Source organism: Lonchura striata, chromosome 5 (assembly GCF_046129695.1).
Source record: "Lonchura striata isolate bLonStr1 chromosome 5, bLonStr1.mat, whole genome shotgun sequence".
NCBI classification, from domain to species: Eukaryota; Metazoa; Chordata; class Aves; order Passeriformes; family Estrildidae; genus Lonchura; species Lonchura striata.
The window spans coordinates 72393545-72418128 of NC_134607.1; the positions used below are offsets into that span (position 1 = coordinate 72393545).

General features: G+C 51.5%; 1 protein-coding gene across 1 annotated transcript in view; it reads left to right on the forward strand.

Moving 5' to 3' along the window:
• The first annotated feature begins 3487 nt into the window (after positions 1-3487).
• Positions 3488-24584, forward strand: part of SHANK3 (SH3 and multiple ankyrin repeat domains 3) — a 146813-nt gene continuing 125716 nt past the window's right edge. The window contains exons 1-2 of the mRNA XM_077783730.1: positions 3488-3744; positions 19806-20009. Coding sequence (XP_077639856.1) covers positions 3508-3744; positions 19806-20009 — 441 coding nt within the window. The 5' untranslated portion in view covers positions 3488-3507. The remainder of the gene's footprint in view (positions 3745-19805; positions 20010-24584) is intronic.

The window sequence follows — 24584 nt, forward strand, 5'->3', positions numbered from 1 at the left end:
TCTCTGGGAAGAAGGGCAGGAATTGTTTGGGATCCATGGAAAAAAGAGTCGGAACTGTTTGGGAATCCATGGAAAAAGGGCAGGAATTGTTTGGGATCTCTGGGAAGAAGGGCAGGAATTGTTTGGGATCCGTGGAAGAAGGGCAGGAATTGTTTGGGATCTGTGGAAGGGCAGGAATTGTTTGGGAATCCATGGAAAAAGGGCAGGAATTGTTTGGGATCCGTGACCCCTCTCCCATGTGGTTGAGCAGTGACAATTCGAGGGCTGGAAAATTCCAGCTGGGATTTTCCCAGCTCTTCCTGGGCCCATTCCCAGTGATCCCAGTGATCCCAGCAGGGCGCCAGGTGTCCCTTGGCCCTGTCATTCCCGGCTGTTTTTCCCAGGAAAAGCTCGGGAATGGCCTCACCTGGGCACACGCTGAGCCAGGTGCTTCCCAAAACCCAATATTCCCAAAGGATTTTCTGGATCGGGATGTGGGCATGAGGAGGAGGCAGCAGCTTCCCAGCCCTCCCTGGGCTTGGGAAAACTGGGAAAGCTGGGAAAGGGAGGGAATTTAACCCTGATTCCAATCCCAGGGAAAAAAATCCAATCCCAGGGAAAAATTCCAATCCCAGGGAGAAATCCCAGGGATTCAATCCCAGGAAAAAGGGCCAATCCCAGGGAGAAATTCCAAACCCAGGGAGAAATTCCAATCCCAGGATTCCAATCCCAGGGAAAAGCTCCAATCCAGCCCAAAGAAAACCCCTCAAAATCCCCCCCAAAAATTCCCAAAAATCCTTTCCCGCTGCCCTTTTCCCAGGGTTCTCCCAGCCGGATTCCCTCTGGAATTTCCCTCTGGAATTTCCCTCTGAATTCCTGTTCTCTCTGGAATTTCTGTTCCCTATGGAATTGCTGCTCCCAGCACTGGAATTTGGGAACGGCTGTGGATTCATAATCCCAAAATGACGGGAAGAAGGGCAGGAAATCCGGGAATTCTGTTCCCGCAGGAAAAGGTGGCTCTGCTCTGACCCTCTTGGGAAAGCTCAGAAATCCAAGGAATTTTCAGAAATCCAAGGAAAACGCCACTGCAGGGGAAAAAAAAAAAATCTTGGAATATTTTTCTAGCTCCCTTGGATGCTTTTCCAAATGTTTTTTTTTTTTTTCCCTGCGGTTGGAATGAGACTCTTTGGGTTGAAATTTTTAAAAGATTCCATGGATTCATTGGAAAAAAAAAAAAATTAGATTTTTTTAAATTATTATTTTGTGAGCAGAGAAGTCAGTTTAAGGAATGGAATTTGGGGAATTATTCCGCTGTGGAATTTTTTCCAACCTTTCCCTGCCGGGGGTTTAAACTTATTGAGGGAATTAATGAGGGAGAAGGGAAAAAAAAAAAAAAAAAAAAAAAAAAGAAGGGAAAAATCCCAGGGATCGCCATCTGGAGCGCTCCATTTGCGGGATAACGAGGCAGAGAGAGGGGAAAAAATGGGAATAAATCAAATCTGGGATTTGGGAAAAGGGGGAGGAGAATTTGGGATGGGATCAGGGCATGGATACAAAGGGATCCAAAGGGTTTTCCCATCTATCCCAGGCCACGGGGCGGGAGGATCCCGTGGTTTTCCCTGTTTATCCCGATTTTTCTCCTTCCCAAGTGCATTTTCCCGGCTGGAATTTTGGGTTCTCCTGCTCTTTTTCCTCATCCCTCAGGGTGGGATCCCAAAGTTCCTTTGTGGGGTCCCTTTAGGGGATGGATCCTACAGGGAGAATTCCATGGAATTCCTGGGCAGATTCCAGGTGCAAAGTGGGGCTGATCCCAGAAAACTCCCAGGAATGGGCCCTGCTGGTGGAACTTTTGGGATCCAGGGGTCCCTTCCCAGGTTTCTCCCAGGGAATTGCCCTTCCTGGGGATATTCCAGAAGGTCCCTGTGGGGGCGTCCTTGTCCATCCTGGAGATCTTTTCCCAGAGGACAATCCCTGCTGGGAATGGGGGTTCCAGGAATCCTTTCCCAGATTTCTCCATCCTTGGGAATGCCATTCCTGGTATTTCCAGAGGGTCCCTGTGGGAATGTCCATGTGGAGAGCGGGAATTCACTCCTGGACGTTCCCTGAGGAGCAGCCCTTCCTGGGGATGCTCTGAGCTGGGAGTGGGAATTCCGGGAGTTCTGGAATTCCAGATTTTTCCTGGGAACGGCCAGGAGAAAGGACTGGCCAGGAGAAGGAACGGCCCTTCCTGGAGGGACATTCCAGAGGGTCCCTGTGGGAGTGTCCATGCACATCCTGGGTATCCCTGCTGAGGGTGGGAATTCCAGGAGTCCCTTCCCAAATTTATCCTGAGTAATGGTCACTTTTTCGGGACAATCCCTGCTGGGGGTTTTGGGATCCTGTGGGAATATCCATATGGAGAGCGGGAATTCACTCCTGGACCTGTCCTGGGGACCGGCCCTTCCCGGGGGGACATCCCGGAGTGTCCCTGTGGGGGTGTCCATGTCCATCCCGGGGGTCCCTTCCCAGGGAATGATCCCTGCTAGGAATGAGGGTTCCAGGAATCCTTTCCCAGATTTCTCCATCCTTGGGAATGCCCTTCCTGGTATTTCCAGAGGGTCCCTGTGGGAATGTCCATGTGGAGAGTGGGAATTCACTCCTGGACGTTCCCTGAGGAGCAGCCCTTCCTGGGGATGCTCTGAGCTGGGAGTGGGAATTCCGGGAGTTCTGGAATTCCAGATTTTTCCTGGGAACGGCCAGGAGAAAGGACTGGCCAGGAGAAGGAACGGCCCTTCCTGGAGGGACATTCCAGAGGGTCCCTGTGGGAGTGTCCATGCACATCCTGGGTATCCCTGCTGAGGGTGGGAATTCCAGGAGTCCCTTCCCAAATTTATCCTGAGTAATGGTCACTTTTTCGGGACAATCCCTGCTGGGGGTTTTGGGATCCTGTGGGAATATCCATATGGAGAGCGGGAATTCACTCCTGGACCTGTCCTGGTGACCAGCCCTTCCCGGGGGGACATCCCGGAGTGTCCCTGTGGGGGTGTCCATGTCCATCCCGGGGGTCCCTTCCCAGGGAATGATCCCTGCTAGGAATGAGGGTTCCAGGAATCCTTTCCCAGATTTCTCCATCCTTGGGAATGCCCTTCCTGGTATTTCCAGAGGGTCCCTGTGGGAATGTCCATGTGGAGAGCGGGAATTCACTCCTGGACCTGTCCTGGGGACCGGCCCTTCCCGCGGGGACATCCCGGAGTGTCCCTGTGGGGGTGTCCATGTCCATCCCGGGGGTCCCTTCCCAGATTTCCCCATCCTTCCTGCGGGCCCTCGCCCACCGCCCCCCCGCCTTTCCCGGTTCCTCCCGGGAATGCGGGGCGCCTCTCCCGGGGCCGTCCCGCCGCGTGCCGCTGATCCCTCGCTGACCCCCGGCTTCCCCCGCAGGGCCCCGGGCGGGCGCGGCGCGGTGCGGAGCCCGGTGCCGGTGCGGGAGCGGAGCCCGGTGCCGGTGCGGGAGCGGAGCGGGCGCGGGCCGCCCGCCGCGGCGCACGGAGCATGCCTCTGAGCCCCGCGGGCAGCAAGCATGAGAGCCCCGAGTCGCCGCCGCCGGAGCCGAGCCGAGCCGAGCCGGGCGGGCAGCCGAGCCCCGGCCTGCGGGAGGAGCCGCGCCTGGAGCCGGCCCGGGGCCCCGGCGGGCCCCGCTCGCCCAAGCTGGCGGCCCCGGCGCGCATGGAGGAGCCCGCGCCCGGCGCCATCGTGGTGCGCATCGGCATCCCCGACCTGCAGCAGACGGTGAGTGCGGCCGGGCACCGGGGACGCCGCGAGGGGAGCGAGGGAGGGAGCCCCGAGCGGCCGGCGCCGCGCCGGGATGCGCGCCGGGATGCGCGCCGGGATGCGCGGCGGGAGCGCCACCGGCAGCCGCCCGCGCCGGGATGCGCAGCCCGGAGCGGCCCCGATCCGCACCCGGAACAGCCTCAGCCTCCCTCACATCGGGCCCCATCCGCGCCCGGAGCGGCCCCAAAGCTGGCGCAGAACGGCCCCGATCCCGCCCGGATCCGCGCACGGAGCGGTCCCGACCCTCATTCACATCGGGCCCGATCCGCGCCCGGATCCGCGCCCGGACCGGCCCCAAACCTGGCTCAGAACGGCCCCGATCCCGCCCGGATCCGCGCACGGAGCGGTCCCGACCCTCATTCACATCGGGCCCCATCCGCGCCCGGAGCGGCCCCAAAGCTGGCGCAGAACGGCCCCGATCCCGCCCGGATCCGCGCACGGACCGGTCCCGACCCTCATTCACATCGGGCCCCATCCGCGCCCCGATCCGCACCCGGACCGGTCCCGACCCTCATTCACATCGGGCCCGATCCCGCCCCGATCCGCGCCCGGACCGGTCCCGACCCTCATTCACATCGGGCCCGATCCCGCCCCGATCCGCGCACGGACCGGTCCCGACCCTCATTCACATCGGGCCCCATCCGCGCCCGGAGCGGCCCCAAAGCTGGCGCAGAGCGGCCCCGATCCCGACCCGATCCGCACCCGGACCGGTCCCGACCCTCATTCACATCGGGCCCGATCCGCGCCCGGATCCGCACCCGGACCGGCCCCAAAGCTGGCTCAGATCTGCCCCGATCCCGCCCGGATCCGCACCCGGACCGGTCCCGACCCTCATTCACATCGGGCCCGATCCGCGCCCGGAGCGGCCCCAAATCTTGCTCAGATCGGCCCCGATCCGCAGCCGGACCGGTCCCGACCCTCCCTCACATTGGCACCGGTTCGCACCCGGACCGGCCCCAAAGCTGGCTCAGATCGGCCCCGATCCCGCCCGGATCCGCAGCCGCTTCGGCGCCGCACCGGCACTGGCCGCGATCCGCATCCCGGCCCCGCTGCCGCCCCGGCAGCACCAGCAGCACCGGCAGCACCGGCAGCACCGGCAAACTTCTCCCCGCCACGGGCCCGGCTGCACGGGTGCCATTGCCCGGGTCCACACGGCCCCGCTCCTCCGTGCTCCGGCTGTCTCCCGGGTCTCCATGCCGGTGTCTCCATGCCGTGTCTCGATCCTGTTGTCCCCATCCCGGGTCTCCATGCTGGTGTCTCCATCCCGGGTCCCGATCCCGGGTCCCCATCCCGTGTCCCCATCCCGTGTCCCCATCCCGTGTCCGTATCCTGATGTCTCCATCCCGGGTCCCCATGCCGGTGTCTCCATCCCGGGTCCCGATCCTTTGTCCCCATCCCGGGTCCCCATCCCGGTGTCCCCATGCCAGTGTCTCCATGCCGGTGTCCCCATCCTGGGTCCTGATCCCGGGTCCCCATCCCGGGTCCCCATCCCGGTCCCCATCCCGGTGTCCCCATGCCAGTGTCCCCATCCCGGGTCCCGATCCCGGGTCCCCATCCCGTGTCCCCATCCTGGGTCCCCATCCCGGTGTCCCCATGCCGTGTCCCGATCCTGATGTCCCCATCCCGGGTCCCCATGCCGGTGTCTCCATGCCGGTGTCTCCATCCCGGGTCCCCATCCCGGTCCCCATCCCGGTGTCCCCATCCCGGTCCCCATCCCGGTCCCCATGCCGGGTCCCCATCCCGGTCCCCATGCCGGTGTCTCCATCCCGGGTCCCCATCCCGGTCCCCATCCCGGGTCCCGATCCCGGGTCCCCATCCCGGTCCCCATGCCGGTGTCCCCATGCCGGTGTCTCCATCCCATGTCCCCATCCCGGTCCCCATCCCGGTCCCCATGCCGGTGTCCCCCGCTCCCGCAGTGCCCGGTGGCAGCGCTGCCATCCCGGGCTCTGCGGTGCGGCCGCAGCTCGGGGCCGCTCCTCGCTCCAGGGGTCCGCACCCACCGGGAGCGGGCTGGAAACGGGACCGGGACCGGGACCGGGGTCAGCTCTGGGACCGGGACTGGGACTGGGACCGGCTCCAGAACCGGGACTGGGACTGGGAACGGGATTAGAACCGGGACCGGGATTAGGACCGGAACTGAGCTGAGAATCGGCAGCGGGGGCGGCTCCAGCCCTGGTCTGGGACCGGGAATGGCTCTGGGACTGGGACTGGGACCGGGACTGGGATTGGAACTGGGACCAGGACTGGGATTGGAACTGGGAGCAGCTCCGGGACCGGGATTGGGACTGGGACCGGGACTGGGATCATCTCCGGGACCGGGATTGGGACTGGGACCAGGACTGGGATCAGCTCCAGGACCGGGACCAGGACTGGGAGCAGGGCTGGGCTGTGGGGCTGTGGCACTGGTGTGTGATGGTCACTCGTGTCCATGGTGCTCGGTGCTCCGCCGGGCTGGACAGTGCTGGTGGGGTGGACACTGGAGTGGTGTGAGAGATGGACACTGGAATGATGTGGGAGTGATGGGCACTGGAATGGGGAGATGGACACTGGAATGGTGTGGTGGACACTGGAATGGTGTGGGAATGATGGAGACTGGAATGGTGTGGTGGACACTGGAATGGTGTGGTGGACACTGGAATGGTGTGGTGGACACTGGAACGGTGTTGGAATAATGGACACTGGAATGGTGTGGTGGACACTGGAATGGTGTGGTGGACACTGGAATGGTGTGGGAATAATGGACACTGGAATGGTGTGGGAATGATGGACACTGGAATGGTGTGGTGGACACTGGAATGGTGTGGTGGACACTGGAATGGTGTGGGAATGATGGACACTGGAATGGGGGGTCATGTGCCAGTGCCATTGGTGGGATGTGCTGGAGTGACCCCAGGAATGACCCCAGGGGTGACCCAGGAATGACCCCAGGGTGACCAAGGAGTGCCCCAGAGTGACCCAGGGGTGACCCAGGAGGGCACAGCCCTGGTGAGGGCTCAGCCGGGCACAGGGATCCGGGAACCCGGAATTCCCTGGAATTGGGGGATTTGTAGGGAATGAGAAGCAGGAAAAGCCGGAGGGCTGCGGTGATGGGGTAATTAGCAGCCCTCATTAGGGGAGTGGGCAGCTGGAGGTGACAGAGAGGTGACAAGGGTGAGGTGACAGAGGGCACCGAGGGTGGTCAGAGCCTCTTTGAGAGGAAAAATTCTCTTTTGGGGCCCGGCGTGGGGTCCCCACGGGGACAGCGGGGTGGTGGCACTGGGGACACAGGGCTGGCAGAGACCGGTGGCACTGGGGACACTGAGCCTGTGGTCAGTGGCACTGGGGACACCAAGCCTGTGTCTGGTGGCACTGGGGACACAGGGCTGGCAGAGACCGGTGGCACTGGGGACACTGAGCCTGTGGTCAGTGGCACTGGGGACACCAAGCCTGTGTCTGGTGGCACTGGGGACACTGAGCCTGTGGTCAGTGGCACTGGGGACACCAAGTCCATGACTGGTGGCACTGGGGACACCAAGCTTGTGTCTGGTGGCACTGGGGACACTGAGCCTGTGGTCAGTGGCACTGGGGACACCAAGCTGGCAGAGGCTGGTGGCACTGGGGACACTGAGCTGTGTCTGGTGGCACTGGGGACACCAAGTCCATGGCTGGTGGCACTGGGGACACTGAGCTGTGTCTGGTGGCACTGGGGACACCAAGTCCATGGCTGGTGGCACTGGGGACACTGAGCTGTGTCTGGTGGCACTGGGGACACTGAGTCTGTGGCTGGTGGCACTGGGGACACCGAGTCCATGGCTGGTGGCACTGGGGACACTGAGCTGTGTCTGGTGGCACTGGGGACACCAAGCCTGTGTCTGGTGGCACTGGGGACACTGAGTCTGTGGTCAGTGGCACTGGGGACACCAGGCTGGCAGAGGCTGGTGGCACTGGGGACACCAAGCTTGTGGTCAGTGGCACTGGGGACACCGTTCCTGTGTCGGTGGCACTGGGCACACAGGGAGGATGCAGAAATCCCTGAGGATCCTTTGGATCCCGCTGGAGCTTCCCTGGCCCATCGCGGATCCTTCGGGAAGAGCCGTTCCCGCCTCCGGCGGAGACCCTTGGGATGAAATGATCCCAACCTCCCACGGGGCCCAGGAGCTCGGAGCCGGATTTGAAGGAGACAGGAACACGCCCGAGCCGGGCTTGGTTCCTCCGGAATAATTTTTGCATCCTGCGCCGTTAAATCCCGTGGGAAAACCCATTCCCAAAATTTGGTGGGAGTATTTTGGGAGCGGCCTCCTGGTTTGGTAGGAAAAAGTGGGAAATCCAGGAAAAATCCCGGGAATGTGCCGAGTTTTTCCTCTCTGCCGGCAGTGCTGGAATCCTGGAGGTGCCGGAGCAAACCTTGGGATCGTCCCGTGGGAATGGGCTCTGTGGGGGCCGGCTGTGATTCCAAAGGTTTTCCGTTCGTTTTTCCTCTGGAAGCAGCGGAAAACTCATTCCAAGGAATCCCAGGCTCGGCACATCCCAGAAAAACTGGGATGTGGAGAGATGGGAGGCTCCTGGGAATGCCAGCATTCCCGGGACTGGAATTTATGGGAACAGCTGGGAAAGGTCAGGGATGTGTAGCCAGGGAGGAATTTTCCAGAATTTTCCAAAGTTTTTCCTTCCGTGTTTTGTGCTGGCAACTCCTTCCTCTTCCCTTTTAAATCATGGAAAAGCCGGAATTCAAATAAAATCCCAGCTGGATTTATCTGGGAGCAGCTCCCGGCGTTGGATGGCCCGGGAGTGTCCAGCTGGAATTCCAGAGGTTTTTCCTGATGTTTTCCAGGATGTGTTGGGAGCTCCCACCCCTGACCCCTCAATCCTTGGAATGCCGGAGTGGGAATTCCCACATTTTGTCCCTTCCGAAGCTGTTTTTAACCGGGAGCATCCCAGTTTTCCTCCGACTTTGCCAAGGAGATTCCTCGGTGTTCCAAGGCTGGCAGGGATGGGAATTCTGGTTGGGAATTCCTTTGGGATGAGGAAGAGGAGGCTCCTGCCCCTCCCATGTGGCCGATTCCCGGGAAGGGAGAACATGGAAAAGTGAGGGATGAGGGTGGGGATCATTCTGTGGGAATGTGGATTCCAAGGGATGGGAACTCCTGGAAAAGTGAGGGATGAGAGTGGGAATGTGGATTCCAAGGGAAGGGAGAAGATGGAAAAGTGAGGGATGAGGAATGGCTCCGCTTGCCACCCATTCCCTGCCTCCATCCCAAGGCTTTTCCATTCCCCGTTTTCCCAGGACTTAGATCCCGAATAGATCCCGAAATTCCTCTCTCCATTCTCCTCTGTCTCAGCCATGGGAACACCAAAACAAAAAAAGGGGAAATCAGGAGAATTCCATTCCTGCAAAGGGGAAATCGGGATGTCGGGAATGGCCCTCGGGAACGGCCCCGAGCCTTTGATCCTTCCCTGCTTCCGCACTGCGGCACAAACCCTTGGATGTCGAGAATTCCAATGGAATTTTCCCCCCTTTTAGGGCAGAACCGGAGCGCTTCCAAGCAGGCCGGGAGCTGCTTTTTGCTTGGAGCTTCCCATTGTTTTTCCATGGAAATGCGGCGCCTTTCAGATCCGCCGGATCGCGCTCCGTGAATGGAGCAGCTGCTCCGCTTTTTTTCCCTCTTCCCCATTTCCATTTTTCCCGTCCCCGTTCCTGCAGGTGCTGCCTGCGGATTTTTCCAGGCTTTTTGTGGCTTTTTTGGGGGTTTTTTTGGGAGCTGTTTTCCCGTGGTGGCCGTTGGAGCATCCAGAGGGAGGATCCGGAGGGAGCGGAGTGAGGGTGTCCCAAAAACCGGTGGGAATCAAACGAGTGATTCCCAAAAATCCCCTGGAAGGATTCAGGTGCTTCAACCATAAATCCTGGGATCCCTGGGCTTGGAATTCCAAGAATTCCAAGATCAAATCCAAGCTGGGCCTGATCCCAATCCCAGAGCCCTGAGAGCCACAATCAGGAATTCCTTGGATTCCTCCAAGGATGGCCATCCCGGGTTTTCCAGCCTCATCCTGTCTTTTCCAGCCCCATCCCGGCTTTTCCAGCCCTATTCCAGCTTTTCCAACTCCTGATCCAGAGGAAACTTTGGAAAGCTGCAGTTCCACCGCATTTAAGTGGCTTTTTCCACCCCAAATCCGAACAATTCCATGGAAATAAATCCCACTTATCCCAAACAACTCCCCCCAGCGCATCCCAGAGGATGCCGAGCAACAGAACCTCCCAAAATATTCCGGCACAACCCCAAATCCCGGGAATTGCCCCGGGGGCAAAGTCGCCCTCCATGAGCTCAATCAAACCAAGTGGATCGATCGGAATCCGAGCAATTCCCGATTTTATCCGGGAGGAATCCGCCGGCAGCAAAATCCGCCCGCAAATCACCGGGGCTGCTGCGCCTTCCCCATCCACGGATTTTTCCAAGGAAAATCCGACTCGGATCAATCCATGACCGGCACATTTGCCATTTAATAAATTTAAAAGGTTTTACCACCAAAATTCCCTTTTTTTCCCCTCCCAAGTGGATTTGCTGGAACTGGATGCATCCATTGAAGCAATTTTCATGGAAAACCTCAATCCCATCTTTTCATTTTCCACCTTTTTTTCCAGGAAAAGCTCATTCCGTGCTTAATAAAGAGGAATTTTGCGTCATTTGAGGCAAGGAAAAATTGGCATGAAAAGAAAATTAGTTGAGCACTTGGAAATATTCCTAAAAAAAAAAAAATTGGGAATAACAGCTCTGAATTCCATCTGCTGGATTCCTTGGGAATGTGGGAGCAACTGAAGAGCTCCAGCGCCCACCGGGAAAAGGGAAAAAAAGGGATTTTTTTTCCCCAATAATTCCTTAAATTGAAGGTTTCTTGTGGCCATCAAAATCTTGGAGTCGGCGGTTCCCAAATTCTGGGAATTGCCTGAAATATTGGGAATGGGGAAGGAAAAGGAACTCTTGGAAGGGTTCACAGCTTCCATCGGGAAGGGAATTCCTGCCCTGATCCCCACTCAGGATCCACAAGTTCCAGGAATGCCCTGGAGGGGCTGGAAAATCCCACAAATCCTGCTGGGAATCCCAAGAATTCCAGGATTCCCTCATTCCCATGGGATACAGATGGGATTCCCAGAGGAGAATGGGAATTATAACGTTTAAGGAATGCCACGGGATCGGGTCTGGAAACCCCATGGATACAAAAGGGAAAGGAAAGGCTGGAATTCTGCATCCATGGCCAGTTTGTCCCGGCAGGAAATCATGGAAAAGACGCTGGAATTGATGAGGGAATTAAGGAATGTTCGGGATCCAGAGTGGGAAAGAAGCAACAGGAGAGAGTTTTGCACATTCCATGGGGAAGTTCTGGATCCTTGGGATAAGGAAGGGATGGAGCGCGGCCAGGGAAGGGAATGGAGCTGGGAAGGGGCTGGAAAACTCCAGAGGGGTTTGGGATTTGGGCTGGAAAACTCCAGAGGGGTTTGGGATTTGGGCTGGAAAACTCCAGCGGGATTTGGGATTTGGGGTGGAAAACTCCAGAGGGGTTTGGGAAAGGACTGGAAAAATCTGGAGGGATTTAAGAAGGGCCTGGAAAACTCCAGCGGGATTTGGGATTTGGGCTGGGAATGTCCAGTGCAATTGGGATTTGGCCTGGAACACTTCAGCAGGATTTGGGATTTGGGCTGGAAAACTCCAGCGGGATTTGGGATTTGGGATTTGGGATTTAGGATTAGGGGTTTGGGATTTGGGATTTGGGCTGGGAATGTCCAGTGCAATTGGGATTTGGCCTGGAAAACTCCAGCGGGATTTGGGATTTGGGGTGGAAAACTCCAGCGGGATTTCGGAAACTCTGGAGGGATTTGGGATTTGGGCTGGAAAACTCCAGAGGGATTTGAGATTTGGGGTGGAAAACGCCAGCGGGATTTGGGAAAGGACTGGAAAACTCCAGAGGGATTTGGGAAAACTCAGGAGAGATTTGGGATTTGGGCTGCAAAACTCCAGAGGGGTTTGGGATTTGGGCTGCAAAACTCCAGCAGGATTTGGGATTTGGGATTTGGGGTTTGGCATTTGGGATTTGGGGTTTGGGATTTGGGATTTGGGGTTTGGGATTTGGGGTTTGGGATTTGGGATTTGGGGTTTGGGATTTGGGATTTGGGGTTTGGGATTTGGGGTTTGGGATTTGGGGTTTGGGATTTGGGATTTCGGGTTTGGGATTGGGATTTGGGATTTGGGATTTGGGGTTTGGCATTTGGGATTTGGGGTTTGGGATTTGGGATTTGGGGTTTGGGATTTGGGGTTTGGGATTTGGGGTTTGGGGTTTGGGGTTTGGGATTTGGGGTTTGGGATTTGGGGTTTGGGATTTGGGGTTTGGGGTTTGGGGTTTGGGATTTGGGATTTGGGATTAGGGATTTGGGGTTTGGGATTTGGGGTTTGGGATTTGGGGTTTGGGATTTGGGGTTTGGGATTTGGGGTTTGGGATTGGGGTTTGGGATTTGGGATTTGGGGTTTGGGATTTGGGGTTTGGGATTTGGGGTTTGGGATTTGGGGTTTGGGGTTTGGGATTTGGGGTTTGGGATTTGGGATTTGGGCTCAGCCCGGCGCAGAGGCGGCTCCGGGGCTCCTTTGGGACGGGCTCCGGCTCATTCCCATCAGCTCGTTCCTTTTCCAGCTTTTTCCACAGCGATATCCATGAAATTTTTAATTAATTAATTCAAACTGCCCCCCAAAAAAGGATCAATTAAGCCTCATCCGTTCCCATGCTCCAGGAATTTTGCTTTTCCATGGAAAATTTCCTTCAGCCGGGCCGTTAAAACTCATTTTTCCGGATGATCCCGGTTGGAATCTAACATTCCAGAGCCGCTTTTGTCCCGGATCATCAATTATCCCGACATTCACGGGTCATTGATCAGTTAATTAATTATGGTTGATTAATTAGCCAATCAAATCCCCCCTCCTGCTCCCATAGGGGATCAATGGAAATTCCGGCTTTTATTTTTCTATCCCGGTTTTTTACGGGATGAGGGAAGCCTGGAGCGAGGAGCGGGAGAAGGAATGAGCTCGTCCTTGGGAATGATGGATTTCTTTTTTCCCTGGAAAATGATTTCTGGGAGATTTTATCAGGAATTCGGGAAAATTTGGGTGGGAAAAATCCTTAGAGAGCTTCAGATTCCAATGGGGATCCGGGATGATCCAAACTCATCCAGTCCCGCCAGGAATTGGATAAAAATTCCCTAAAAAATTAAAAAATGAGGAATTATCCAAGCCCACTTCTATTAATTAGCAATAAATAAATATTAATTGATTAGTAATTTATTTATTAATTCTTTATTCATTCATATTTCCTGCCCAATTCCTCATTTTCCCTCCTTTCCCATTAAATCCCCCTTGGAATTTCATAGGATTCAAATCCTGATTTGATTTTGCAATAAACAAAATCCTGTCATTGATTGTTCAGCTTTCCCATGGTTAATTCCCATTTTTCCAGCAAAAAGTTGGAATTTTTATCCACACCATTTTCAATCCACGTTTTCCCAGATTTTTCTTTTTGTTTGTTTTTTTGCATGGATGCAGCAGATCCTTGTTTTTTCTTGGCCGGTTCGGAGTTTTCCCAACAATTTTTTTTTGGTGCTGTCGCATCCTAGATAATCAGATCCTTGTTTTTTTGTGGGAAGCAAGAGAGAAAATTCCATAGGAATGTGCGGGATTCCAATTCAAGCTCAGAATTCTCAGAAGGAAAATCCCGATTTTAACCGGATAAAACACGGATAAGAGGGAAAATTCCCCCTTCGTTCCCCTTTATTTCCCAGCTCGGAATTCCGGGTTTTTCCTGGGAATCTGAGTGTGGAGCTGGAGACTGGAATTTCCTGGGAACGGCCCCTGGAAGTGTCAGGCCAATCCCAGCAGGATTGATCCGGAGGGGAGTGGTTGGATAAATTTATCAACATTCCCGGGATTTCTTTGGCTTGGGATTCAAAGCTCCGGAGCGGCCGCTTCCAGGGGATCCATGGAAAACAGGGATGCCCCATCCATGGAAAACAGGGATGCCCCATCCATGGAAAACAGGGATGCCCCACCCATGGGATTCTGTCCCCTCGGATGCTCCGAGGGAACACAGAGGGAGGACAAGGAAAAGACGGAGTCACCAGTGGGAAAAGTTGGGAATTTTCACTCCGGGATGGAGCAGCTGGTGAGTGCTGGAGTTTCCAAGGAATTCCTGTGGGAATTCCTGCCGGGAATTCCCACCTGGATTGGAGGGATGGAGAGGATGAGGAGGGAGGAATGATGGCATTCCAAGTGGTGATTCCATAGGGAAAAGGAATTTTCTGGGAAGGAGCCGCCTTCAACTCCTAAAGAGCAAGAGGGAATCTGGGATTTTCCATGGAAATCTGGGAAATCCAGGAAAGAATTCCTGGGGAAGTTTAACCATTGGGTTTTCCTGGGGATGTGACGGCCAAATGGGTTTGGAATCTTGAATAGGATTGGATATAAAGGATGGGAATTCCGGGAAATTCCAGGGTTTATTTGGATTGAATTAAAAGTTCCGGAGCGGCCACTTCCAGAGGCTCCCACTGGAGCTGAATTCCAAGAATTTCTGGAAGGGCTGGAGCAACTCCAGCGGGAAGGGAAGGAGCTTGGAATGGGAAAAATTCCTGAGGCTGACTTGGGGATTTGTTTGGGAAAGCGCTGAGGAAAGGAGGGAGAACATTCCAAAGTTAAGGTGTTCAAAATTCGGGAAGGAATTTTGGGAAGCAGGAGAGGAGGGAGCAAAGATCCAGTAGATCCTGGAATTCCTGTGGGATTGGGAAAAATCCCGGAAAAATCCTGGAAAAGTGAGGCAAGGGCCATGCTGGTGCTTCTTCCCAAGGGAAAATTCCAGCCTCAATCCATTGGATCAAGAGCTGCCAGGGATGGACTGGGAAGGCTTTTCCAGGGAATTACGGTGTTTTCTTGGAATTCCTGATGGTTGTCCTTGTGGGGAACCTTTATCCCAGAAAACTGATGGAGCAAATCCCATGGGAAGCCCTGGGTGGGATGGGGGGAGCGGATTCCCTGGAAACATTCCAAGGTTCTGGAGACTTTGGGAATATTGGCGTGACCGGGGCTGTCAGTGCTGCAGAAAGTTGGGAATTCTGGACGGAGCTGGGATTTTCGGATGGAGTTTTGAACCATGAATCACCGGACGGGATTTTGGGATTGGGTTTTGTGGGATGACACAACATCCAACGCCCTTCCCGATGGATCAGCCTCCGATTCAATGGAAAATCCCAAATCCTTTGTTTTTCTGGCTCCAGGAACTCCAGGTGCTTCCTGGATCCTCCCTCCCACCCTTATCCCAATTTTTTTTTGCTGGAAACGGCTTCTCCCAGCATGGAATTGAACTCCGGGAATGTCAGGGCTGGGATTTCCCTCAGGAAATGATCTAAGCCCCAAAATTCCTGCTTTTTTTTTTTTTTTTTTTTTTTCCCAGCTGGCTCCGCAAACCGGTCCCAGTTTGACTTTGGAGAGTGGAAAAAAAAATTCCTGTGGATTCCTCCTCTCCTCCAGGATTGCTTTTCCCTGGATATCTGAAAATCCCAACTCCTTCCCAGGATTGTGGTCGGGAATGATGGGAATGGTGACATCCAGCCTGGCCCAGGGTGGGATTTGGGATCTCCAGGTGGGAATTCCCATGGATATTCCCAATCCTGTGGCTCTGATCCCTTCTCCTGCCAACCCACGGAAATCCAGGAGAAGCCCATGGGATTTTCCACCCCGTGGGCATGGGAATGCTGCTGGAATGGCTTGGAAGGAGTAATTGGGAAGAAAAGCCAGGATCCTGGGAGAAATCCAGAGAGAATCCTTGGAGGAATGCCGGGAATGTTCCCTGGGCCTGGACTGGGGCTGGAACTTTGTCCCAGTTTTAGGAGGATCCGTGTCGGGATCCGTGTCGGGATCCATTCCCGAATGCCTGTCTGGATCTGTGCCCAGATCCTTTCCCAAATCCACGTTGGGATCCATTCCCAAATCCACGTTGGGATCCATTCCCAAATCCATGCCAGGATCCATGGATCCATGTTGGGATCCATGCCCAGGTCCATTCCTGAATCTGTGTCCAGATCCATGCTCAGATCCGTGTCAGGATCCATGTCCAGATCCATGCCCGGATCCATTCCCGAATCCATGTCGGGATCCATGTCAGGATCCATTCCTGAATCCATGTCAGGATCCGTGTCAGGATCCATTCCCAAATCCATGCCAGGATCCATGTTGGGTTCCAATCCTGAATCCATGTCGGGATCCGTGTCAGGATCCATTCCCAAATCCATGTCAGGATCCATGTTGGGTTCCAATCCTGAATCCATGTCGGGATCCGTGTCAGGATCCATTCCCAAATCCATGTCAGGATCCATGCCCGGATCCATTCCCAAATCCATGTCCGGATCCGTGTCAGGATCCATTCCCAAATCCATGTCAGGATCCATGTTGGGTTCCATTCCCAAATCCATGTCGGGATCCGTGTCAGGATCCATTCCTGAATCCATGTCGGGATCCATACCCGGATCCATTCCCAAATCCATGTCCGGATCCGTGTCAGGATCCATTCCCAAATCCATGTCAGGATCCATGTTGGGTTCCATTCCCAAATCCATGTCGGGATCCGTGTCAGGATCCATTCCCAAATCCATGCCAGGATCCATGTTGGGTTCCAATCCTGAATCCATGCTGGGATCCATTTTGGGATCCATGCCCGGATCCACTCCCAAATCCGTGTCCGGATCCGTGCCCGGAGCGTGGCAATTCCTCAGGGACAGACACGGATCCATTGTCGTTTGTTTCTTCCTTTTTTAATTTTACAAAAATCAGGAAAACTTGGGAATTCCCCATTTCCCATCGATTCCCCTCTCCCGGAAGCCCCAGACCTCAACTCCCCCCTTTCCCTCCCTCTCTTCTCCCATTCCCATGGAAAGCTTGATGGATTCCCGTTTCATCCTTCTGTTTCCCTATGGATTTCCCTTTGGAATCCACAACGGGAACACCCATTTTTTCCCATTTTTTAAATTAAAGGCATCAAGAAAACTTGGGAATTCTGGACTTCCCATAGATCTGTGGGATTCCTCCCTGAATCCCACAAACCTTTTCCCTCCTTTTTTTCTTGCATTCCCTGGAGAACCCGGTGAATTCCCATTTTATGTCTGTGTTTGCCCACGGATTTCCTTCTGGAATTCACAGTGGGAACACCCAATTTTTGGGGATTTTTTTAAACAATTTAGCCATAAAAACTTGGGAATTCCTAATTTTCCATAGCTCTTCCCCTTCCAAACCCCAACTCTCCCCCTTCCCTCCCTCATCCCCCCATTCCCTGAAGAACAACGCAGTGAATTCCCACGTTCTCCCTCTGTTTCCCTTTGGAATCCACAATGGCAACACCCAATTGTTTTCATTTTTTAAAAGCAAAAAATCCGGAAAACTTGGGAATTCCTGATTTTCCATAGGTCTGAACTGCACAAACCCCAACTCCCCCTTTCACTCCCCCATTCCCCCATCCCCATGAACACCGTATCCCGTTCCCGCGCTTCTCACATTCCCATTCTCGCTATTCCCGCATTCCAATTCCCGCTATTCCCACATTCCCATTCCCACCATTCACGTCACTCCCATTCCCACTATTCCTGCAATCCCATTCCTGCTATTCCTGCTATTCCCATTCCCGCTATTCCTCCTATTCCCATTCCCACCATTCCTGCCATTCCTATTCCCTCTATTCCCACATTCCCATTCCTGTCATTCCCGCACTCCCATCCCCACATCCCCATCCCACATCCCACACCCCACATCCCACATCCCACACCCCACATCCCACATCCCCATCCCACATCCCACATCCCACATCCACATCCCACATCCCACACCCCACATCCCACATCCCCATCCCACATCCCCATCCCACATCCCACATCCCACACCCCACATCCCACATCCCCATCCCACATCCCACATCCCACATCCACATCCCACATCCCCCATCCCCATCCCACATCCCACATCCCCATCCCACCTCCCCATCCCACCTCCCCATCCCACATCCCCCGTCCCACATCCCACATCCCACATCCACATCCCACATCCCACACCCCACATCCCACATCCCCATCCCACATCCCCATCCCACATCCCACATCCCACACCCCACATCCCACATCCCCATCCCACATCCCACATCCCACATCCACATCCCACATCCCCCATCCCCATCCCACATCCCACATCCCCATCCCACCTCCCCATCCCACCTCCCCATCCCACATCCCACATCCCACATCCCACATCCCCCATCCCACATCCCACATCCACATCCCCCATCCCACATCCCACACCCCCCATCCCCATCCCACCTCCCCATCCCACACCCCCCATCCCCACATCCCACATCCCACCTCCCCATCCCACATCCCCCATCCCACCTCCCCATCCCACATCCCACATCCCCATCCCCATCCCATATCCCACATCCCCATCCCCCATCCCATATCCCACATCCCCATCCCACATCCCACATCCCCATCCCACACCCCCATCCCACATCCCACATCCCCCATCCCACATCCCCCATCCCCATCCCACATCCCCCATCCCCCATCCCCATCCCACATCCCACATCCCACATCCCACATCCCCATCCCCCATCCCACATCCCACCTCCCCATCCCACATCCCCATCCCACCTCCCCATCCCACATCCCCATCCCACCTCCCCATCCCACATCCCCCATCCCACATCCCCATCCCCCATCCCACATCCCACCTCCCCATCCCACATCCCCATCCCCCATCCCCATCCCACATCCCCCATCCCCCATCCCCATCCCACATCCCACCTCCCCATCCCACATCCCCCATCCCCCATCCCCATCCCACATCCCACATCCCCATCCCACACCCCCATCCCACATCCCACATCCCACATCCCCATCCCACATCCCCCATCCCACATCCCACATCCCACATCCCACATCCCCCATCCCACATCCCCCATCCCACATCCCACATCCCACATCCCCATCCCACATCCCCCATCCCACATCCCACATCCCCCATCCCACATCCCCCATCCCACATCCCACATCCCACACCCCACACCCCCCATCCCCATCCCACATCCCACATCCCACATCCCCATCCCACATCCCACACCCCCATCCCACATCCCACATCCCCCATCCCACATCCCACATCCCCATCCCACATCCCACATCCCCATCCCACATCCCACATCCCACATCCCACATCCCCATCCCACATCCCACATCCCACATCCCCCATCCCACATCCCACATCCCCATCCCACATCCCCATCCCACATCCCACATCCCACATCCCCATCCCACATCCCACATCCCACATCCCACACCCCCATCCCACATCCCACATCCCACATCCCCATCCCACACCCCCATCCCACATCCCACATCCCACATCCCACATCCCCATCCCACATCCCACATCCCACATCCCCATCCCCCATCCCACATCCCACATCCCACACCCCCATCCCACATCCCACATCCCACATCCCCATCCCACACCCCCATCCCACATCCCACATCCCACATCCCACACCCCCATCCCACATCCCCCATCCCCCATCCCACATCCCACACCCCCATCCCACATCCCACATCCCACATCCCCCGTCCCACATCCCCCATCCCACACTCCACATCCCACATCCCACATCCCACATCCCCATCCCACATCCCACATCCCACATCCCCATCCCACATCCCACATCCCACATCCCCATCCCACATCCCACATCCCACATCCCCATCCCACACCCCACACCCCACATCCCACATCCCATATCCCACATCCCACCTCCCACCTCCCCACCCCACATCCCACATCCCACATCCCCCATCCCACATCCCACATCCCATATCCCACATCCCACCTCCCACCTCCCCACCCCACATCCCACATCCCACACCCCACACCCCCACCCCACCTCCCCACCCCACACCGCACCTCACCGTGCCTCTCCCCTCTCCGCAGAAGTGCCTGCGGCTGAGCCCCGCGCAGCCGGTGTGGGCGGCCAAGCAGCGGCTGCTGTGCGCGCTGAGCCCCGGCCTGCCGGACGCGCTCAACTACGGCCTGTTCCAGCCCGCGGCCCGCGGCCGCGCCGCCAAGTTCCTGGACGAGGAGCGGCTGCTGCGCGAGTACCCGCTGGGAGCCGGCCCCGCGCCGCCCGGCCTCGAGGTGAGCCCGCGGGCGTGTGCGGGTTCGTCCGGGTGAACATGCTGGGTGGGCAGTGATGGGTCATTGAATGATCCGGATTGTTATCCGGATTGTTATCCTGATTTATCGTAAGTGATGGGTCTGAACTCAGGGTCATTGAATGATCCGGATTGTTATCTGGATTGTTATCCGGATTTACCGTAAGTGATGGGTCTGAACTTAGCGTCATTGAATGATCCGGATTGTTATCCGGACTTATCGTAAGTGATGTGTCTGAACCTAGCGTCATTGAATGATCCGGATTGTTATCCGGATTTACCGTAAGTGATGTGTCTGAACTTAGCGGGATTCATTTATCCGGATTGTTATCCTGATTTATCGTAAGTGATGTGTCCATTGAATGATCCGGATTGTTATCCTGATTTATCGTAAGTGATGGGTCTGAACTTAGCGGGATTCATTTATCCGGATTGTTATCCTGATTTATCGTAAGTGATGGGTCTGAACTTAGCGTCATTGAATGATCCGGATTGTTATCCGGATTGTTATCCGGACTTATCGTAAGTGATGGGTCTGAACTTAGCGTCATTGAATGATCCGGATTGTTATCCTGATTTATCGTAAGTGATGGGTCTGAACTTAGGGTCATTGAATGATCCGGATTGTTATCCGGATTGTTATCCTGATTTATCGTAAGTGATGGGTCTGAACTCAGGGTCATTGAATGATCCGGATTGTTATCCGGATTGTTATCCGGACTTATCGTAAGTGATGGGTCTGAACTCAGGGTCATTGAATGATCCGGATTGTTATCCGGATTTACCGTAAGTGATGTGTCTGAACTTAGCGGGATTCATTTATCCGGATTGTTATCCTGATTTATCGTAAGTGATGTGTCCATTGAATGATCCGGATTGTTATCCGGATTGTTATCCGGACTTATCGTAAGTGATGGGTCTGAACTCAGGGTCATTGAATGATCCGGATTGTTATCCGGATTTACCGTAAGTGATGGGTCTGAACTTAGCGTCATTGAATGATCCGGATTGTTATCCGGATTTACCGTAAGTGATGGGTCTGAACTTAGCGTCATTGAATTATCTCCATTGTTATCCTGATTTATCGTAAGTGATGGGTCTGAACTTAGCGTCATTGAATGATCCGGATTGTTATCCGGACTTATCGTAAGTGATGTGTCTGAACCTAGCGTCATTGAATGATCCGGATTGTTATCCGGATTTACCGTAAGTGATGTGTCTGAACTTAGCGGGATTCATTTATCCGGATTGTTATCCTGATTTATCGTAAGTGATGGGTCTGAACTTAGCGGGATTCATTTATCCGGATTGTTATCCTGGTTTGTGCTAATTAATGTATCCGAACTTAGCGGGATTCATTTATCCGGATTGTTATCATGGTTTATCGTAAGTGATGTGTCTGGACTTAAGGTGATTAAATTATCTGGGTTGTTATCCGGACTTATCGTAAGTAACTTATCTGAACTTAACGTAATTAATTTATCTGGATTGTTATCCCGATTTATCATAAGTAATGTATCTGAATTTAACGGAATCAAATTATCTGGATTGTTATCCTGATTTATCGTAAGTAACTTATCTGAATTTAACGTGATTAATTTATCTGAATTGTCATCCTGATTTATCCTAACTAATGTATCTGAACTTAACATGATTAATTTATCTGGATTGTTGTCCTGATTTATCATAAGTAACTTATCTGAATTTAATGTAATTAATTGATCTGGATTGTTAACCGGATTTACCGTAAGTAACGTATCTGAATTTAACGTGATTAAATTATCCGGATTGTTATCCGGACTTATCGTAACTAATGTATCTGAATTCATCGTCATTAATTTATCCGGATTGTTATCCGGATTTACCGTAAGTAACGTATCTCGATTCAGCGTCATTAATTGATCTGGATTGTTAACCGGATTTACCGTAAGTAATTTATCTGAATTTAACGTAATTAATTTATCTGGATTGTTATCCTGATTTATCGTAAGTAACTTATCTGAATTCATCGTCATTAATTTATCTGGATTGTTATCCTGATTTACCGTAAGTAACTAATCTGAATTTAATGTAATTAATTTATCTGGATTGTTATCCGGATTTACCGTAAGTAACTTAACTGAATTTAACGTGATTAAATTATCTGAATTATTATCTTGATTTATCGTAAGTAACTTATCTGAATTTAACGTAATTAATTGTTATCTTGATTTATTGGAATGAATTTATCTCAATTTTTATCTTAATTTTTATCTTAATTTATCGCAATTAATTTATCTGAATTTTTATTTTAATTTCTTATCTTAATTTATCGCAATTAATTTATCTGAATTTTTATCTTAATTTATCGTAATTAATCTGAATTTTTATCTTAATTTATCGTAACTAATTTATCTTAATTTTTATCTTAATTTATCTGAATTTTTACCTTGATTTATCGTAATGAAATTTTCTGAATTTTTATCTTAATTTATCTGAATTTTTATCTTAATTTAATTTATTTTAGTTTTGTTATTTTATCCATTTTATTTTATTATTTTTTTATTTTGTTTTAATTTATTTTAATGTAATTTCGTTATTTTATTTTAATTTTTTTTTTTTGTTTCATTTTGGGTTTTAAAATATATAATGTTGCTTTATTATGTTTTATTTTAATTTTAATAATTCAATTGAATTTAGCTTCAATTTATTTTATTTTATTTTATTTTATTTTATTTTAAAATTGTGTTTTATTTTTGTATTTTGTTTTATTTTTGTATTTTGTTTTATTTTGTTTCATTTAATTTAACTTCAATTTATTGTTATTTAATTTTATGTTATCTATTTTATTTTTATTTTTCTTCACTTTCATTTCCTTTAATTTTACTTATTTTTTTAAATTTATTTTCTTTTAATTTTATGGCATTTTAATTTAATTTTGTCATATTTTTTCTTTCATTTTGTTTTATTCAGTTTTATTATATTTTATAAGATTCTATTTTTATTATATGTTATTTTATTATAATATATATTATCTCTTTTCTTTGTATGTCTCTTATCACTTCTCTTGTCTTGAGTTTATCTTTATTTATATTTATATTTATATTTATATTTATATTTATATTTATATTTATATTTATATTTATATTTATATTTATATTTATATTTATATTTATATTTATATTTATATTTATATTTATATTATATATTTATATTTATATTTATATTTATATTTATATTTATATTTATATTATATTTATATGTATATTATATTTATATTTATATTATATTTATCTTATCTTTACTTCATCTCATATTCCCTTGGCTCTTTTCTCATCTCTTTTCTCTTTATCTTTTCACATTCACAATTCGTTCTCGGATTTCTCTTATCTTTGTATGGCTCTTTATCCCTCCTTCTCCTTTTCCTTTTCTTTCCTTTCCCTTTCCTTCCCTTTCCCTTCTCCCTTTCCCTTTCCCTTTCCTTTCCCTTTCCCTTTCCCTTTCCTTTCCCTTCGCCTTCTCCTTTCCTTTTCCTTCTCCTTTCCCTTTCCTTTCCTTTTCCTTTTCCTTTTCCTTTTCCTTTTCCTTTTCCTTTTCCTTTTCCTTTTCCTTTTCCTTTTCCTTTTCCTTTCCTTTCCTTTCCCTTTCCCTTTCCTTTCCCTTTCCCTTCTCCTTTCCCTTTTCCTTCCTTTCCCTTTTCCTTTCCTTTTCCTTTTCCTTTTCCTTTTCCTTTTCCTTTTCCTTTTCCTTTTCCTTTCCTTCTCCTTCTCCTTTTCCTTTTCCTTTTCCTTTTCCTTTTCCTTTTCTTTTCCTTTTCCTTCTCCTTCTCCTTTTCCTTTTCCTTTTCCTTTTCCTTTTCCTTTTCCTTCTCCTTCTCCTTCTCCTTTTCCTTTTCCTTTTCCTTCTCCTTCTCCTTTTCCTTTTCCTTTTCCTTTTCCTTTTCCTTTTCCTTTTCCTTTTCCTTTTCCTTTTCCTTTTCCTTTTCCTTTTCCTTTTCCTTTTCCTTCTCCTTCTCCTTTTCCTTTTCCTTTTCCTTTTCCTTTTCCTTTTCCTTTTCCTTTTCCTTCTCCTTTCTCCTTTTCCTTTTCCTTTTCCTTTTCCTTTTCCTTTTCCTTTTCCTTTTCCTTTTCCTTTTCCTTTTCCTTTTCCTTTTCCTTTTCCTTTTCCTTTTCCTTTTCCTTTTCCTTTTCCTTATTTCCTTTATTCCTTATCTCCATTCCCTCTCCTCTCTTATCTCCCTTTATCTCTAATGAAATATTTCCTTATCTCATATTCCTTTATCTCTGCTTATCTCCTATCTCTTCTCTCATATTTATCTCCTATTTAATATCAATCCCTTATCAACCCCTTATCAATCCATTATCAATCCCTTATCAATCTCTCATCAATCTCTCATCAATCTCTTATCAATCTCTTATCAATCTCTCATCAATCTCTCATCAATCCCTTATCAATCTCAATCCCTTATCAATCTCTTATCAATCTCTCATCAATCCCTTATCAATCCCTTATCAATCCCTTACCAATCCCTTATCAATCTCCTATCAATCCCTTATCAATCTCTCATCAATCCCTTATC